General features: G+C 34.7%; 1 protein-coding gene across 1 annotated transcript in view; it reads right to left on the reverse strand.

Annotated features, from left to right (window-relative positions):
• RIT2 (Ras like without CAAX 2) overlaps positions 1-20,036 on the reverse strand; it is a 552,485-nt gene that overhangs the window by 522,621 nt on the left and 9,828 nt on the right. The window contains 2 exon segments of the mRNA XM_053571558.1: positions 4,579-4,600; positions 14,169-14,184. Coding sequence (XP_053427533.1) covers positions 4,579-4,600; positions 14,169-14,184 — 38 coding nt within the window.

The following is a 20,036-nucleotide window of genomic DNA, read 5'->3' on the forward strand; positions in this document are numbered from 1 at the left end:
GTTATAACCTAAGAATATGGGGAAGGGGCTAAGGAGGAATTTCAGAATGGGTAGAGGGAGGGTGATTGGTGGGATTATACCTATGATGCATCTTACAAGGGTACATGTGAAACTTATTAAATGTAGACTATAAATGTCTTAACACAATAACTAAGAAAATACCAGGAAGGCTATGTTAACCAGTGTGATGAAAATATGTCAAATGCTATATAAAACCAGTGTATGGTGCCCCATGATTGCATTAATATACACAGCTATGATTTAATAAAAAATAAATAAATAAAAATAAATAAAATATAAAATAAATATATTAAATATATTAATTTAAAACAATATAAAATATATAACTAGACAACAACTTTATATTGCACATGAATTTTATGGCCACCCTGTGTATTATCCACCCTATAATAATGATGTTAAAGTTGCTCGGTGATACTTGGTGCAGTCACGCTCCAGGCCAGCTGCTGTCCTGCAATCACCAGTGCAAATGGTACTAAGCAAGTATTTCTGGGAACATACTAAGTGAAACTAACATAGGAAAATAACATATCTAGAAGTTAAAGTTTACCTTTAATTACCCATGATTTTAGTCCTTTCCTTGCTACTACTAAAACTCTGCTATTGTTTCTTAATAATTTTGCTACTTAAATATTAGCCTAGGAACATAATTACAAAGCTTAATACCCCAAATCACTGAGGTCTAGTTCAATTTTTGCCATTGAACTTTGAGCAAAAATTTTTGACCAAAACTTTTGAAATATCTCAGAACCTTCATTTTAGAAGTAGGCGTTACTCCCTATGCCATTATTTATTTGTTTTTAGAGACACTATGTAAAAGCACAATTAAAAATGAAAAAGTTTTAAAATGTTATAAAGAAATTAATAATGATTTATTATCTGAAGCAAGCTTGCTGACAACTCTTTGAAGTAGCCCAATATTTTAAAAATGGTGGTATATAAAACAATGGTGCCTGACTACAAGTTCTTCAATGTCCAAATATTTCTAATAAATTATATTTTATTTATAAGAAATATAATAGGAATAGTTTAGTAAATAAATAAAACTGAGGGAAAATTTGGCTAGTCAGATTTTGGCTAGACTTTACATGAATATAAGAAGTAGATTTTACTGATATTCTTATTAAATAAAATGTTCTTTACAGTGAGAGTACTGGTGCAATGTGTTCAGACGTGGAAATGGAATAGAGAGAGAAATACATAAAGTGGACTCAAATTTTTCTATCATAAATAATTTTATGATTATCATTAACAGCTAATAGCAAATTTCAAAATGAATTATCTGTGAAATTTTTCCACAAATAATGTGTTTGAATTTAAAATGCACTGGATGAATACAGTGCATTTGTTCAGAGGTATTTATCATCATTTCTGCAGTTTCTGTTACACTTTGCTTGTACTTTTAGCAAACAGCCCCCCAAAATTAACTGAATCCACTGTCACCAACCAAAGGAGCGCTAACTGGAGAATACTAGTGTTTGATATTCTCCTTCATGCAAGTATGTGTCCCTGACTCAGGCAATCTAAAGAGGCCTATGTGAAAGTGTTAACTGTGGGAAAACATGTGGCAAATGTTATTATTAAGGAAAATGTAGAGTAAGGATTTACTGTAGATATTGTTATTTAAAAATTAATCTCTTCAAGTAGGGGACGTGTGTATATGTGTGTGTGTGTGTAGTTTAAATCAAGTTTTAAAATTCATCCTCTTGAATTAAAAAGTAAAAAGTTTATAAATTAAAAATTTACTCTGATAAAGGCATTGCCCCCTCTACTTACTGCCTCAGAGAGTTTACATACTCACTTAAGAGGAAAAAAAAATAGATAACACATGCAAATCTTAAAACAGAGGCATATTCTTGTCTTTGTTTTTCTCACCAATACCAATGAGTTTCACTAATACCCTTGGCTAGGAGTTTCATCATCTACCTTGGCACTTATATTGTGGATTTCCATTGGGTGATATAAAAAATAAACATATTAAAGCTGTTGAGGAAATCAAGTGCTGAATAATGCAATCTTTTCCATGGCCCCCTTGGGAAACCCCTTGCTTCTGGTAAATGCTACCATAAGCAGTAGGTCATAATTATCTTCATCTGGATCCTATCCTATGACTGAGCCTGAGAGCCTGATTTCCTGGGAGCCACATGTGCCCTGGAGCCCTTAATTTTAAACTGTATTGGTCTTGGAAATTAAAACAAAATTGGTTGTTCAGTTACCTTAGAGGAGGAAGATATGCTAAAAAGAAATTACATTATATGCTCCAAAGACAAAGATGACATTTGAATTATCTGTTATTTAGAATGCTAAATGCTCTTCTTTCCATATCTTCCCATGATACTTGAGAGACAATTTCATGTATTTTATTTAACCTTTCCTTCTTTAGCAATATTTAAAACACTTCTGATGAGTTTATTTTTCCTTGAGAATTAGCTATCTCTAGATAGCTATCTCTATGCTTTATCTAGAGATAACTGAATTATTACTAAAATATTAATTGTTTCAAACATTGAAATAATTTCAAATATTGACATCCAAAGTCATTTATCACTCCAGATGAACAACTTCATGGATAATTTTAGTGGTAGTTATGGTCAAATAGACATGCTACAGAACTCTTCTATTTATGGCATCAAATACAAACACAATATTAGAAATCTTCCTGCTTTCCAAGTTACCAAGATCTTTACCACTTTGGTATAATTGGCAGAGGACACAGAAAGAGATTATTTGGCTTGAGTATGCCCCATCATCTCAACCCAACAAGCATATGCTTTTTAGCAAAGGCTCTGTACAGATCTAGCTCCTTAATTTCAAAAATTGAAGATCATGAAGTTAGAAGAGTTAGGATCCACTGTCATGGTAAGAGACAACCAAACATTTATTTCTTCATCTTTAAAATGGTGTAATCATACCTCCCTGAGAATTCACAAAATATGATACTTGAATGAGATATCTTGAGATAACTGTTAAAAAAAATGCTCTGATTCCCTGAAATTAATTTAACTAAAATCAAGTTTGTTATCTTATAGATAAAAGTGGCAGAATAGATTCTCACTGAAAATGGATCGTATATTTGATTTTGTTAGATTTATAGTCTCAGATTTAACTGAGGGTGTCCTGGGAGCACTTTAAAGACTTACTAACAAATTAGTTGCATACCAAAGGAGGGCTCAGGAACTGATCCCACCAAAATGGTTTTTGCACATCTGGTTAACCCAACAACTGAACTAGCAAAAACAAGCCAGTGAGATCAGTCCCTGACACCCGTCCCCGCCCCACCCACTGGTATGTGACTTAAAGTACCTTTCAGATCAAAGACCAATATGATTGCAAACTAAGGGGACCATGGTTCCCAATAAGCCCCATATTGACTATTGCAAAAGCAGAAGCTCAGTATGCAGGCAACAATTTGTGCCTAAGAAGTTTCTCCATATCAAGAAATGATAGTGAGGAAACACAGTAAAATAAAACTGCAAGCAATATAGTGTTATTAAAGCAAAGAATCATAGTCAGACCTTATGTTGTATAAAGGGTCTTTTCTTTTGCCTCTGTTGACTGAGTTGACTCAATCTTGAATGGTCAGGGGACATTTTTCTTTTTATTATTGAAAGGGACAATTTATTTTTTATTTATTTATTTATTGTTAAATCATAACTGTGTACATTAGTGCAATCAAGGGGTACAACGTGCTGGTTTCATATACAATCTGAAATATTCTCATCAAAAAGGGACAATTTCATGACATAATTTTCTTCAGCAAATGTTAGCTTTGACAAATATGTTGTATATTTTTATATGTTATCAAAGTTAAAATTTCTATAGCTGTATATATTTTTTAAATACTAAAAGTACAGTATAATACCACTAACACTTATTTTATTAGCTTAATTCAACCAGAGAAAGTTCTTGAGGAAGCATGTGAGTAGGTGGGGGGCCATTTTTTGAGAGCTGGAAAACATCTTGGGTTAAATTAATTAGGTGCTTTTGTTTTTTAAATGAGAGATCTAAGCCCCACAGGAGTTTGAGTTAATGTGGTATTTCTTGTAAAATTGGGTCACTGTTGATCAAGGAAAAATGCTCATCTCCTTGAGACCATTGTAAGCAGCCATGATTCCCTCCCTACTAACAATGGCAAAGTATATAATTGGTTTTCATTGAGGAAACGGAAAAGTGCTTTTTTGTTTTATTGTAGCAAAATTGACACTTTGGCTATTTCTCAGGGAAATGTGTTTTTAAAAATGTTTATTAACATCAGCAATTTATTGTTATAGACCTGTCTCTTTTAATATTCTCTCTTCACATTTAGTAACTGGAGGGTGTTGGGACATGTGCCTCCTAGAAACAGCCATATTTAACTATATGGCAAGGGCAATAAAGAATGAATATCCTGGAGGTGATGGAGCCTATCAATATGTATGGGAAAATGCTGTCTTCTGAATTGAAATTTCCATAGGAGCCACTGTGTCAGCTCAGTGAAGAAGAAATGAAGTGAATACTTAGCTTCTGCATGACTAAACTCCAGCATTTTGGTGAAGGGGAGGTGTAAAAGACTGAGACATCTGGAAAGCTATGGAAACTGCTGTGCCACTCAGGCCAGTACTGACACTGACCCAACTCACAAACACTGCAATTTATCTACACAACATGATATTCATTTTCACATTCTAAGAGACTATATGTCTAGACTATATGTCTAGAGATGAGCTCCCCATGTCTAGACTGCACAGGGAATGTATATATAAAACAAAGTTGAAAAGGGAAGCCAGGGCTGGTACTGGGGTGAAGTGGGTACATATTTTTAAGTGAGGAGGTGCCAATTATTCAGTCATCCAAAAAATTATTTTAATGTCATCTTTTAAAATTCAAAATGCAAAATTTATGAAGAGCAACCTTTCAAAAGAAGTATTAGCATTTTTTCCTTAAGCTCCCATATGGGTCACCCATGGGATGATGAAAGATAAGGAAAATCAAAGGAAACCAGACGGAAGTTGAATAATCAGATATGCTCATGGCATTGAATATTATAGGATTAGTATTATAGAGGATGAGTATTTATAAAATTGGAGTTGGAGATGGACATGAAATGTGCCTACTTATTAATCCCCAAATTCACCTCTCTCTTACTTTTGATCATTTCATTCTGCAGACCAGTGGACATATTTTGTGTAATATACTGTATCTTTATTTGATTCTTGCTAGCATTAAAGATTTTTAATTACTTTGATTGAGTTAATTGGCATTAGAAGGGCTAAAAATAAGACTTTTAAGATAACCCAGACTTGATGATACAGAAAATGGTGTTAAGATTTGCTGGGAAATATATTTGGGAAAATGGTATAGAGAACATGCTTGTTTGTAGAACAACTCTGTTAATTATATAAATTATCCTAGATATCAAGGAATGGCATATTAACAGGCAACATCAAGAAATAAAGAATAAAAATAAGTCAAACTATCAGACATGAATTAATGAGCTGTTGTTCCTATCAATCAGGAAAATCAAGGTGGCAAATTAGGAAAATACACAAATAAATTTAAAATTGCCTACTTAGGAGAAGATTTATTTAAATTACTAGCTCATATGTAAAACAGTAAATTTCATTTTAAATTAAATGTAATCATTTTATCTGACATAAGGAAGATTATATCTTTCACATCTATCCATGTATCTACCTGTAGTATAACTTCATATGCTGGCTGATTTGATAAACTAGGTAAAATTTCAAAGAAGGAGATTTTAAATATTAATTCAATTGCTGTGATAATTTGATTGGATGATAATTAACATTATTATTTCTGGAAAAAATATATACAGAATTTGGATGTTAAAAATCCAACATTTTTCCTTACTCTAACATTAAAGGTGAGGAATTTAAAATCAGGAGAGATTTGATTGCTCAGTTCTGTGTGAAAAGATTCTGACTTATTGGAGGACAGAGGACATTTATACACAACGATGTGTACATTTCCAATACTTAAAACTTTGCAGCAGTGTTGATGATCAGAAAAAATATCTCATGTAAAGTGCATATTCAAGAAGTAGAGTAGTGAGCACAATGAAAATATTTCAAATTGGAGTAAAGGGGGAATAAGAAACAGAGGAAAGAATGTAAATGCTAATTTATCAGCAAGTGTTTCCCTAGGTTCTGTTAGAAAGTCAAGATTTTTTTTTCCTTCCTTTCTAATGAAGATACTCAACAAAATAGACACAGATGAATTGAATGGAATTATAGTGTCACCTGTTTGAATTTCCATGGTCCATATGTTAGCAATTCAGAGAACTAAACCAGAGACTATGTTCTGTGTTGGCAGATTATTAACAGTATCCTTTGAGACTTAGAAGGGCAACAGATGTCCTAAATGCAAAAGTGAATCCATAGTTTTAAGATCAAAGCATGCTCAGAGTATCACAGGAAAAATGTGAAGATTATTTCATAACATGTCAATTTGCTGTTCAAGTGACAATATATATTTATATTGTCCACATCATTGAAATAGATGTGCTGACAGATATGTGGGAACAGGTTATGCACATGTTATGTTTTGATAACTGTCCAAAAGATAATCTTGTTTTTACATTTCTCTTTTATCAGCCTATAATAATATCTAAAATGGCTTGAAAATCATCCTGGTATGTTTGGCAATTAAAGACACTTAATAAAACAACTAAATTACCCACTAAGTTGGGTGGTGGGGCCCACAGGTGTTTGCTTTATTTTTCTTAACTTCTGGGCTACACATATTCTTTCATATGTATCGAGCATTTCATATACAAAAAAGTTATATAAAAAATAAAATCCCAGGGAAATCACTTAATATAACTGATAAAATCATTCATATCACAGTTGTTTGAATACATATATTATATTCTAAATTTTGAGTTCTCTGAGAAAGTGTGATGCTAAAAGAATAAAATCTAATGGACAGAGAAAAGAATGTAATGAAAAAAAAGAGGAATGGAAAAACTCGCTTCATACTCAGGAAAAAGATGTGTCTTTTGATTCTACCTAAAGAGTTTTAGCTATCACTTAGAGTTAGCTTTTAACTAACAAATATGTGAGTGTTCAGTACATCATTCGCCCTCACTATTCTTAGAAGCAAAGAAAGAGGTCTGGTGTAGTGTAGGAACGCCCAAATATTGCCTTACAATGTAATTAGACAGGGAGCTTTGAAAACATCTCAATGCCCAGGCTGTACCCTAGACTAAATAAAGTTCAAATTTCTGAGGATGGTACCCATGTATTAGTATTTTATAACTCTCCCAAGTGATTGCAATGTGCATCCATGTTTGAAGACAAGTTTGGTTCTTAAACTTGAGCTTACACCTGCAATACCAAAAGTGACTTTTGCTGGGACACCACATGACAGCTTCTGGTTATGCATATCTAAAGTGGGTGTGAGTAATTGTATTTCCACATGTTCCCACATGCTATTGCTCTTAAGAACCAGGGAACCACAATTTGAGAGTTATAAGCATAAAGTATAGAGGACATGAAAGTAGAGTTTAAATTAAAGGAGTTTACATTATACTGAAGAGACAGAACATACACAGAAAAGTTGTATATAGGACATATACAAATTAGAATATGCTAAATGTTATATAAATAATACAGACAGTAAAAGCTAGAAATAGCAAGAGGAAGAATAAATTACTGTAGGTTTAGATGGTAAGTGTTGGTACTTGAAGAATAAATGGAGTTGAAATAGGCAGAGACAGTTACAAAATTATATTGGAAATGATTAGGATATCTTATGAAAAAGCTAGGTAGAGAGGCATGAGGTTTATTTGGGAGATAATGAAAACGTCCCTTTGTCTGAAACCATGGGTTTGTAGAGGAGATAGTAGTTCCCATTTACAAAGTCTTACGAGAAGCTGGTTCTAGAAAGATAAATAGAAGTCTGATTTAAAAAGCAAAATGTACCCACCAGACATTAGGGATGCTCTTAAAAGCCTGAAAAGTGTCCCTCCCAGAGGCCTTTATTATTATGATCTCCAAGGGTAGGTTTCTCAGCCAGACTCCAGTCAACTTATCTTTCATAAATCAAAACCAAAGTCCTATCCGTTGAAGACCATTTATCACTTTCAAGAATGAGACAATTTTAATACTAGCAAATTAAATACACATGGATATTAAAAACTCCAACAGATGATTAATCAATAAAGGTGGAAGCAGAGGACCTTATTGGTTAGGTAGAGATTAGCAAGTGTAGCTCAAGCATTAGCCATAAAATCTGAAAATTAAAAATGATAGTATGTACCAGGCAGGAGTGCAGATAGCGGCCAGAGAGATGAGAAATGCGTGACCTTTCATGATATGCTCAAATTGAATAAAAAATACTGAAGCTATCCTGACTCCTCTAAATCTCCTTTGCATGCCCTTGATTCTATATCTTATAATACCATGTACATAAAATTTCCATATAAGAAACTAGACAAAAGCTTTCAAGTTTGGAAGTTATACTTGAAAGTTTTTCTCTGAGTGTTCAGAGTTATTCCAGATTGTGACATTTTATGGTCAAACAGAGTTTTCAAAAAGGGCAGAAACATATCTCTTGCTTTCTGGGAAGAACTAGAGACATAGAAATCAGACATCTCCCTCTTTCCTAGGAAATCCTTAGTAAAAGTGGACTTTGGTCACTCTCCTGGTAGCCCATTTGCTCAGGATTTCATGAGTATTTTTAGCTTTGACAAAAAGGGAATAGTTGATATACATAGGGAGATAAGCAAAAAATGCTTTGCTGGGAATAATGGGAAATGTAGTGATCACAGCCCTGGAAAAATGGGGAAAACACAAAGCTTCAGCCTGAGCAAGATGGAACAGGATTTTTTTAAGGCATAATAGCAATGATATCAATCACAACATTGACAATATTTAGAGCTCATGTGAAAATGCCAGGTACTGTTCACAGGACTTTACTTATGTTAATTCACTGGCAGTCTATTCACTAATGCTTTGAAAAGCCACTGCGTTGTCATTCCCATTTGTCAGAGAAGGAAATGGATTTAAAGATGCTGAGTAGTTTCATGTCTTAAGTTTAAATCTTTAATCCAATGAGAGTCTATCTTAGTTAATGGTGAAAGGTGTGGGTCCAATTTCAGTCTTCTGCAGGTTGCCAGCCAGTTCACCCAGCACCATTTGTTAAATAGGGAATCTTTTCCCCACTGAATGTTTTTAATTGGCTTGTCAAAAATCAAATAGCGGTAAGTAGCTGGATTCATCTCTTGGTTCTCTATTCTGTTCCAGATATCTACTTCTCTGTTTTTGTGCCAATACCATGCTGTTTTGATCACTATCGATTTGTAGTAAAGTCTGAGGTCTGGTAGTGTGATTCCTCCTGTTTTGTTTTTATTTCTGAGTAATGTCTTGGCTATTCGAGGTTTTTTCTGATTCCATATAAAACGAAGTAATGTTTTTTCAAGATCTTTAAAATATGACAGTGGAGCTTTAATAGGGAGTGCGTTGAAATTATATATTGCTTTGGGTAGTATGGACATTTTGATAATGTTGATTCTTCCTAGCCATGAGCATGGTATGTTTTTCCATTTGTTAACATTTTCAGCTATTTCTTTTCTTAGAGTTTCATAGTTCTCTTTATAGAGATCTTTCACGTCTTTTGTTAGGTAAATTCCCAAATATTTCATCTTCTTTGGCACTACTGTGAATGGGATAGAGGAGAATGCAGGGAAAACCCTTGAAGAAATTGGTCTGGGCGAGTATTTCATGAGGAGAACCCCCCGGGCAATTGAAGCAGCTTCAAAAATACATTACTGGGACTTGATCAAACTAAAAAGCTTCTGCACAGCTAAGAACACAGTAAGCAGAGCAAGCAGACAGCCCTCAGAATGGGAGAAGATATTTGCAGGGTATATCTCTGACAAAGGTTTAATAACCAGAATCCACAGAGAACTCAAACGCATCAGCAAGAAAAAAACAAGGGATCCCATCGCAGGCTGGGCAAGGGATTTGAAGAGAAACTTCTCTGAAGAAGACAGGCGCACGGCCTTCAGACATATGAAAAAATGCTCATCATCTTTAATCATCAGAGAAATGCAAATCAAAACTACTTTGAGATATCATCTAACTCCAATGAGACTAGCCTATATCACAAAATCTCAAGACCAGAGATGTTGGTGTGGATGCGGAGAAAAGGGAACACTTCTGCACTGCTGGTGGGAATGCAAATTAATACATTCCTTTTGGAAAGATATATGGAGAACACTCAGAGATCTAAAAATAGATCTGCCATTCAATCCTGTAATTCCTCTGCTGGGCATATACCCAGAAGACCAAAAATCACAACATAACAAAGATATTTGTACCAGAATGTTTATTGCAGCCCAATTCATAATAGCTAAGTCATGGAAAAAGCCCAAGTGCCCATCGATCCACGAATGGATTAATAAATTGTGGTATATGTATACCATGGAATACTATGCAGCCTTAAAGAAAGATGGAGACTTTACCTCTTTCATGTTTACATGGATGGAGCTGGAACATATTCTTCTTAGTAAAGTATCCCAAGAATGAAAGAAAAAATACCCAATGTACACAGCCCTACTATGAAACTAATTTGGGACTCTCACATGAAAACTATAACCCAGCTACAACTTAACAATAGGGGGTAGTGGGAAAGGGGGGGTGAGTAGAGGGAGGGGAATCGGAGGGATCACACCTGTGGTGCATATTACAGGGGTATTTGCGAAACTTGGTAAATGTAGAATGTAAATGTTTTGGCACAGTAACTGAGATAACGCCGGAAAGGCTATGTTAACCACTGTGATAAAAATGTGTCAAATGGCTTATGAAGTGAGTGTATGATGCCCCATAATCATATCATTGTATACAGTTATGATTTAATAAAAAAAAAATAAAAATAAAGTTTATAAAATTTGTCTTTTTAAAATCTTGAGCAATATTAAAAATGAATAAAGAATGCATTTATTTTTTTCTGAAAAAAAAAAAAAAAAAAGATGCTGAGTAATGTGCCCAAGGGCACAGCACCAAGGAAAGAATGAGCCAGAATTTGAATGCTGGCTAAACCCAGACTTAGAGTAATGAATTGTTTGTGTTGTTTGGGATGAAATAGGGAAATAGGAAGGCAACACCTGGGCTGCGAACGCAGGACCCTCTCATGCTATTAGATAGGCTCATGATGACGAGGAGAGGAGGGAATGGAGTTTTCTGATTTTCTACCTTGATTCTAGGTAAATCATATAAGGCAAATTGAAGGGAGGAAGATATTCAGGAAAGTGAGTACTAAAAGTTCAGCTCTGAAGCTTTGGTGATTGTAATTTCCTGATTACCCATCTCCCTTTGTTAGTATGATACATTTTTCATTAGTTGAGGACTAATTTGATGCTATGACTCTAGCACCCTAAATAATAGCAGGACACCTAGAGCTCAGTACATCTCAACTAGGTGTTAATGAATGGTTTGGTTCAAACCTCCTTCCTAGAGTGAGATGTCACAGATCACTTTGGTCTGTAAGTTTCATTTACTCTTCTTCTGTTTAGAATATGCAAATGTTTCCTTGCTTACTCAAATTATATCTTTTTTTTTTTTTATTGTTGGGGATTCATTGAGGGTACAATAAGCCAGGTTACACTGATTGCAATTGTTAGGTAAAGTCCCTCTTGCAATCATGTCTTGCCCCCATAAAGTGTGACACACACTGAGGCCCCACCCACCTCCCTCCTTCCCTCTTTCTGTTTCCCCCCCATAACCATAATTGTCATTAATTGTCCTCATATCAAAATTGAGTACATAGGATTCATGCTTCTCCATTCTTGTGATGCTTTACTAAGAATAATGTCTTCCACGTCCATCCAGGTTAATACAAAGGATGTAAAGTCTCCATTTTTTTTAATGGCTGAATAGTATTCCATGGTATACATATACCACAGCTTGTTAATCCATTCTTGGGTTGGTGGGCATTTAGGCTGTTTCCACATTTTGGCGATTGTAAATTGAGCTGCAATAAACAGTCAAATTATATCTTTTTATTAATAGAGTGAAGAATAATAATTTCAGACATTTATCAAATACCTTTTTTGTTTGGATTATTACATTTAATGTTCATATCAGCCCTGCAGTATAGGTTCTTTTTGGAAAAGTCTTGAACCCAAGAAGAGTATAAACATTTGAAGATCATAACATGTGTATTTTATCTGTTCGTAATGTCAGGAACCATGTATTCTCTTTTGCTGCATATGATTAAAAAAACACTTATAGAGTTTTTTTTTTTTTAATTGCCAGGAATTTTACATAGACTAATTCATTTCCATTGTTGGCAAAACCACCCTTGGCTGGGGCCGACAACCCTCCTCTATCAATTAATAAATGCTTTTGGCATTTCTTTCAAAATACTATATTCAAAATGTTATCGTGTTTCATCTCCACTGATATTACTCTGAATATTAGAAGCCAATGGCAAGGATGATATTTTTTTCCATACTTCAGGGATGAGTAAATAGTTTAGGTGACTTTCTTTCATTTATTCACTAAGCAAATGGAAGAGAAAAACAGACATTCCAATCGTAGAGGCTGAAATTAAACAGTAACATATAAGTTTTTACATTAGAAGGCAGTAGTATGATAGAAAGAAAAAAGTGAACCAGAAAAAAAAGAGGGAGATGTAGTAAGAAAGTGAAAATTTGAATAAAATAGGCCCATTGCAGGAGAAACGGGAGAGCTATGCTCCAAAGAGATGAAGCCAAGCTTGAGAAAAGTACCCCAGGCAAAGGGAAAGGCTAGAATAAAGGCTGTAAAAGAAAGTGTACCCGGGGCGGCACCTGTGGCTCAGTCGGTAAGGCGCCGGCCCCATATGCCGAGGGTGGCGGGTTCAAACCCGACCCCAGCCAAACTGCAACAAAAAAAATAGCCAGGTGTTGTGGCGGGCGCCTGTAGTCCCAGCTACTCGGGAGGCTCAGGCAAGAGAATTGCTTAAGCCCAGGAGTTGGAGGTTGCTGTGAGCTGTGTGAGGCCACGGCACTCTACCGAGGGCCATAAAGTGAAACTCTGTCTCTACAAAAAAAAAAAAAAAAAAGAAAGTGTACCTGTCTGATGTATTTTAGGAACAGCATGGAAGCTGGTATTTCTGTAACAGAGTGGGACATGAGATCAGAAAAGTGACTTCAGCTTTCAAAAGTGCTGTGAGGGAAACAAGAGGTTTCAAGTTTTTAAGCACAGAAAAGACAAGAATCAGACTTTTAGTTTAAAAAGACCACTTTTGCTGCTGTAACAATAAATTGTAGTAGACACCAGAAACTTGGAGAAGAGTTAGTGAAAAGCTACAGATATAGCCAAAAAAGGATGGCTAGGTCGGACCATGAATTTTAAGAAAAAGACATTTCTCGCTAAATGTAGAAGATACAACTAAAGGATTTACTTATAAATTAGATGTGGAAGTATGAGGAAAAGGAAGGAATATGAGGTCAGGCCAATGCTTTGATAAGAGATCAAGAAAGCAATTGGATGCTTTACTAAGAATAATGTCTTCCACGTCCATCCAGGTTAATACGAAGGATGTAAAGTCTCAATTTTTTTTTTAATGGCTGAATAGTATTCCATGGTATACATATACCACAGCTTGTTAATCCATTCCTGGGTTGGTGGGCATTTAGGCTGTTTAAAGCATCACAAGAATGGAGAAGCATGAATCCTATGTACTCAATTTTGATATGAGGACAATTAATGACAATTATGGTTATGGGGGGGGGAAACAGAAAGAGGGAAGGAGGGAGGTGGGTGGGGCCTTGGTGTGTGTCACACTGTATGGGGGCAAGACATGATTGCAAGAGGGACTTTACCTAACAATTGCAATCAGTGTAACCTGGCTTATGTACCCTCAATGAATCCCCAACAATAAAAAAGAAGAAAAAAGAAAGCAATTGGAAGTACTGATTTTTCCATGAATTGATATTTGGGAAGCTAGGGGTAAAACAAGTGTGGAAATAAGATCAGTAGTTTAGTTTGTGACAATTTCAGTTTGAAATTTTTCTTAGATATCTAAGTGCACACAGTAAGTAGAGAGTTGAGTAGATGAATGTGGGGTTTGCAGTGAAAATATAGACTAGAGATATGTTTTAAAACTCTATGAATCTTTTCCTAGGTGAAATTTATAAGGTGTACAAAAGAAACCTATACAATTCTACGGTTAATACTACCACCTCCCAGACTGAAGCAAGAGAATTTCCTGACTCAGAATGCCCGGTCCCCTTCTCAGTCTCTGCCTCCTCCCTCCCCTAACAGGGGACTGCCTAGACTTCAGAGTGACATTTCCTTTTAATTTTTGTGTGTGTATGTATATGTATACAGAGCTGTACATTTATATTATTATACACACACACTTACATATGTGTGTGTATGCATATATACAAATTCTATATATGTATATATAGAATTTATATATACATTCTAGCACATTTGGCTCATTCATTCACACTTATGAATATTTATACATTTAATTTGAGGTTATTAGGCATAATGCTATTGTGAACATTCTGACCAAGCCTCTTTGTTCACACATGTGAATTTATGTTGGTCACGTACAGAGGGTTTCCAAAACAAGTATGTGCAGTTTAAGAAAGGAAAAAAAATAAAAAAAACTGTGTTAAAATTGTAATACTCAATGTACACCAATAACAAAATATGAAATAAAATCACTTTTGATTTCAGCAATTATAGGAAGTGCTCAAAATACAAGCATAATATATAATTCATAGATAACATGTCTTATAATGTGTATACATTTTTGGCACCTTGGACATACACATACCTATATACATCTAGGAGTAGAATTGCTAGATCATATGATCAACTTGTGCATTTCTTTATCTCCATACATAGTGTAAAATCATTTAGTGTGGCAGTTGTATAAATTTATACTCTCATTACACCCTAGTCCACAGTTAGTATTGTTAGTCTTTTTACCTTTTACTATTTTAGTGATGTCTAATTATGGTTTTAATCAAGATAAAGTTAATTTAATACTAAGATATAAAGGGATATAAATTATATTTAAGCCATGGACTGGGTGAAATGCCTTAGGAAATTAAAAATGGTAAGATGGATAAGCCTAATGTCCTCCAACATTAAGACATCAGAGAGGAAGAACCAGCAAAGTCACTTGCTCCATAAATGGCAGTACTGAATGTCAATGGTTGGCTCTCCTTCTCCAAAGTCCGCTGTGTGTCAAACATGCACGGCTGTCTCAGGATTCCCACCCAAGAAAAGCGCAAATAAGCTTAGAGAGGCTGACAACTTGCATGTTTGTCAGAAAGAAGTATTTTATGAAAGAATGTTTTCAATTTGCTTTGAATAAGTGGGATATAATAAGTGGGATATATATATATATATATAAAAGCCTTTTTAATGTTTTTTGCCCTTATAAAAGAAAAATATATATCTTCATATATACATATATATTATATATATTTTTATAAATATATTATATATATTTATATAATATATAAATATTTATTATGAATATTATATATAATAATATAATATTATATATATTTATTATAAATATATTATATATATTTATATATTTTATAAATATATATGTATATATATGAAGATATATATTTTTTCTTTTATAAGGGCAAAAAATATTAAAAAGGCTTTTGTGGGGGGTTGAAGAAAGGGTGAAAGCAAATATTAAATTGCTTAAGTTCCTTCATTATGGCTAAACATGTAGAAAGGAGTGAGTAGCTAAACTAAACAGGAAAACAATTAGAAAGGAAAAAATCTTAATAAAATCAGTGTGAGGGTGGTGCCTGTGGCTTAAGGAGTAGGGCGCCGGTCCCATATGCCAGAGGTGGCAGGTTCAAACCCAGCCCCGGCCAAAAACCACAAAAAAATAAATAAATAAATAAATAAATAAATAAATAAATAAATAAAATCAGTGTGAATTTGTTTTTGTGTATTTGGGTTTTTGTTGTTTTTGTAGTTTTTTTTTTTTAATGGTAGCAACAACTTTATTCATGAATTAGACCTTGCTTTCTTGATAGTAAAGTTTCCTGAAATCAGGGAGAAGTGATGCTTTAATTATATTCCAGTCTTACGTTTGTTTGCTATTCTTGGGATTTTTTTGCTTTCATTTTAGAATAGAGGTTGTAAAAATTAAAATTAAATCATACCCAGGATGATTTTTGCTATCCTTGCAAAGAGAAACTGTGGCTGATTCAAAATTCAGTGTCATAATCACAATCTACCTCAGTTTTTCTCAGTGTTGACCAAGAAACAATTCCTCATTCCTATGTAATAAGCATTCTGGACACAAAATCAGGGAGGTAAACCATGTTCTTCAAGATGGATTACTAAGGCTTTGCCAGAACATTTAATAAAGTACTTGTCTCCTGCCTACCTCCACTGCTAGGAAATCTTATTTTCCAGAGTATTCTACAGTTCTGGTGGCTAATGGGAAATGAAGCATGAGTTTTAGTGTTTCATATGTAAACCCTGTTTTGGTTGCTAGCTCCCCCAGTCTTTGGCTTTCAAGGAATGAGTACACTGCTCCCAATTCTAGATTATCTGTTGGCATAGGATCACTTCTTAGTACACAGTATCTGTATCTGACTTGTTCCTAACTATCTACCTGGTTTTGGTTGATAAACTTACTGTGGTCCATTTGTTAAATGGAGCATCCTAGACACAAGGGTGGCTTATTTACCTTCAAATTCAGTGTCATCATAGACTGTTCATGCTGGTTTGAACCACACCCAAGCCACATCCCGGACCCAAAGCACAAATACTAGCTCCTTTTCTTTAGATGCCGTTTTCTTTTTCTATATCCATGGCTTCATTATGAAATCTTAGGATACTGCTCAGCTTTATTTTACTATACATCACTAGTGTCTTACCATCTGTATTTCTTCAAAGATGGAAGAGAACAATTAAATATATAACTATTTTATCAGGATTTACTACTATAAATATCATGGACGAATAAAGTCAGTGTAAAAATCTATTTCCTTCTCTCTAGGAATTTGAGATCAAAAAGAGGAAATAAAATATAAAGAGATATAAAATTAAATAAAAACTCAAGACTTAAATGATTTTTTAAGACCATAAGTCATATGTTAGGGAACAATTTGTAATTGTGAGTTGTTATGAAATGAATAATAATCAAAAAGAATTTTAAATATAATAAGGAGGAAAAATACATTAGACTGGAACAGGCAATGAAGATATATTAAGGGACAAGACATACTTGTTGAAAAATTTGGAAGGACAGATCTAACTGAACAGAAAGAGGAGAAAGCTTAAGTTAGAATACTTTGTGAATAAGATAGGGAAGAAGTCTCAAGATTTAGAGGGAATAAGAATAAAACATAGGTTAGAAATGTCTTCTAGATGTGTCTGGAAGATAGACACAGTGTTGAAAGGATGTAATTCTGGATCTTTTGCAACTCTAAGATGACAGGCAGGAACCAATTAGCTAAATATTTTACAATTTCAAATAAATGTCATATTCTTGTGCTCCTAAGTAAAGAGTTTGATTCCTTCCATTAAATACAATCTCTCTGTGTGGCTTATTATTAGCTTTTCTTAGAACCATTAAAAATCACTCTTTCCATTTACATGTAGCAATGTTGTTTCTGTGAAGAACAAAAGAAACATTACTCAAAATTTATTAAAGCATTACAATCCAGATTTAAGCAGAGATGCATTTCGTGTTTCGTTAAAAGCCTTACCCACTCTAATCAGGCGCTTTGTGGGCTATTGAAGCAGGCTGTTGTCCTCAAATCCTTTTTCTAACAGACTGTAGGGTGTGTGTGTGTGTGTGTGTGTGTGTCAGAGAGAGAGAGAGAGAAATATTATTCAATTAGGATGAATAAATGGATTATTTACTAGGGTACCCAGAAAACAACTGTTATTATTGTCACTGAAATTACCACTCAAGGTCCAAAGCTAAAGCTAATCAGTATAAGGATCTAGTGGACAAGAGCAGGAATACAGCAGATGCATATATAATTGGAGGATTACAATATTCAACCCAAATTGCATTTTGTTAAAATCCATCTGAAAAATCCTGTCACCACCCTCTTTCTATGCTATAGAGGTAAGCCACTTTATGTGGAGATGCAGAAGAAAGGAAGGGAGGGAAGAAGAAAGGAAAGCAGGGAGGAAGGAAGGAGTTTTAATGAAGATGTAATATTTTGGGCACTATAACCTTTAGTCTTTATTTCGTATTTTCTAATGTTATCTACTCAACAACTCTCTCAGGCAATTTTAATTAATACCTGAGAAAAATGGAGATTCAAAGAAGTTACGTGACCTGTGTAATATCAAATGATTTTAAGGGCAAAAAGTCAAAACAAAACCATTCATTTATTATATAAACATTATTCAGCAATTAGTATGTGCCAAACATTGTCATTAACACTTTAAGATTATGAGTCATTGTAATAGTCACTACTTTTATTCTCATTTTACGGGCAAGAAAACACAAATACAGATTGTCTAAGCCAATAATGTCCAATTCACATCATTCTGTCATCATTTCTATGCTGAAGCCTCATTGTACAGGTTAAGGGTTGTTCAAGAGTATGGGGTGAGAATTGGCATGGTAGACAATGGTTTGGGGCCTCAACTCTGGCTGTGTCTAAGTTCTGCATAGTCATCGCAGGCTCTGGGTTCCTAGTGAATTACCCTCTTCAAGCTTCACTGTTCTCATCTGTAAATTAGAGACAATTGCCAAGCTTACACAGCTGGGTTTGGTGAGATTTGAAGAATGAATGCATGTGATGCACTTTGCCAAGGGCCAGGTATATATAAAGCTCAAACATGTTAACTCATACTTCATTATTTTTTTGCAAGGAGAAATCAAAAGAGTAATTAATAGTCTGGACAAAACAAAAATGACACTTTTTCTGCAAACACACACATTTCTGTTGCTCATTTTAACACTTCTTACGAAGAACTGTAGTCTGGTGAACACTAAAGGTTTCAATCACCCAAACATTGACTTCCATATACAAGTAAGCTTCTGATCAAACCTATCCTTATTCCACCATTCATATAACTTACCTAACTATGGTAGTGAAAAATCCTTCCCTGGTGTTTCACGGTGAGACTACAAATGTTCTACACTATTTCATTCCAGTTTAATTAAATATTTTCCTGAGACTGCAAACTTTATCTTTTCTCTGCCCACCTATCGTAGGGCCCTACAATATTGCCCTACAATATTGCCAAAGAAGCCATCCACCCTCCACTTGTCCACTTTAGCTCTCCATCCTTCTCATGTATTCCAGGAAGAGTCAGGCACATGCTTCTATCTCCCCACTACACTTGGCAATGGCAGGCTGCGGAAATGCCTAAGTGTGTGGGGACTAGAGCAGATCAGCTCTCATGCTCATGCTGTGGTCTGTAGAGTGGAATTACGGCAAGTGAAAGAGATGACAGATGGCATTACTTCATCACTGTCATCAGAAAGCTGGTACTTATGAGCAAACCTCAAGTGATTGAGTTAAAATCATTGACATGCGTTGCAAATTAATTGATAAGAGAATATCCTTACAAACATGAAGGTAGTGCAGAGGACTGCCATCCATCAATGTGTACAGTCACAACTCCACCACACTGCAAACATACACATGTACAGGGAAGCAATCAGTCATCAACAGCAGCTGGATCTCCAGTGAGAAGAGGCGATTTTATGCTGGTTTACAGGAGACAGCATGGTCTATTGGAAGGAACAATTCATGTTCCAGGAAGTCAGGAAACTGTAATGTTAAGGCTAGACCTGAACAGCTGAACAATGATAGGTAGTTCATTCTAACTTCCTAAGCCATAGTTCACACAGCTTTCAAAATATCATGTGCACATCACGACCATTGTAACTACCACATTGCTTTACAAAACTTTTTTATGCATTTTTTAATACCAGTATACAGGGAAGGTTGTGTTTTAGTCTTGGTTTTGTCCTTTTCATAGGTCACGTGCATACACACATTTGTACATCTTTAGTTCTTCTTAAATTCACGAACAAAGAACGTATTTTCC

Source organism: Nycticebus coucang, chromosome 19, assembly GCF_027406575.1.
Source record: "Nycticebus coucang isolate mNycCou1 chromosome 19, mNycCou1.pri, whole genome shotgun sequence".
Lineage (NCBI taxonomy): Eukaryota > Metazoa > Chordata > Mammalia > Primates > Lorisidae > Nycticebus > Nycticebus coucang.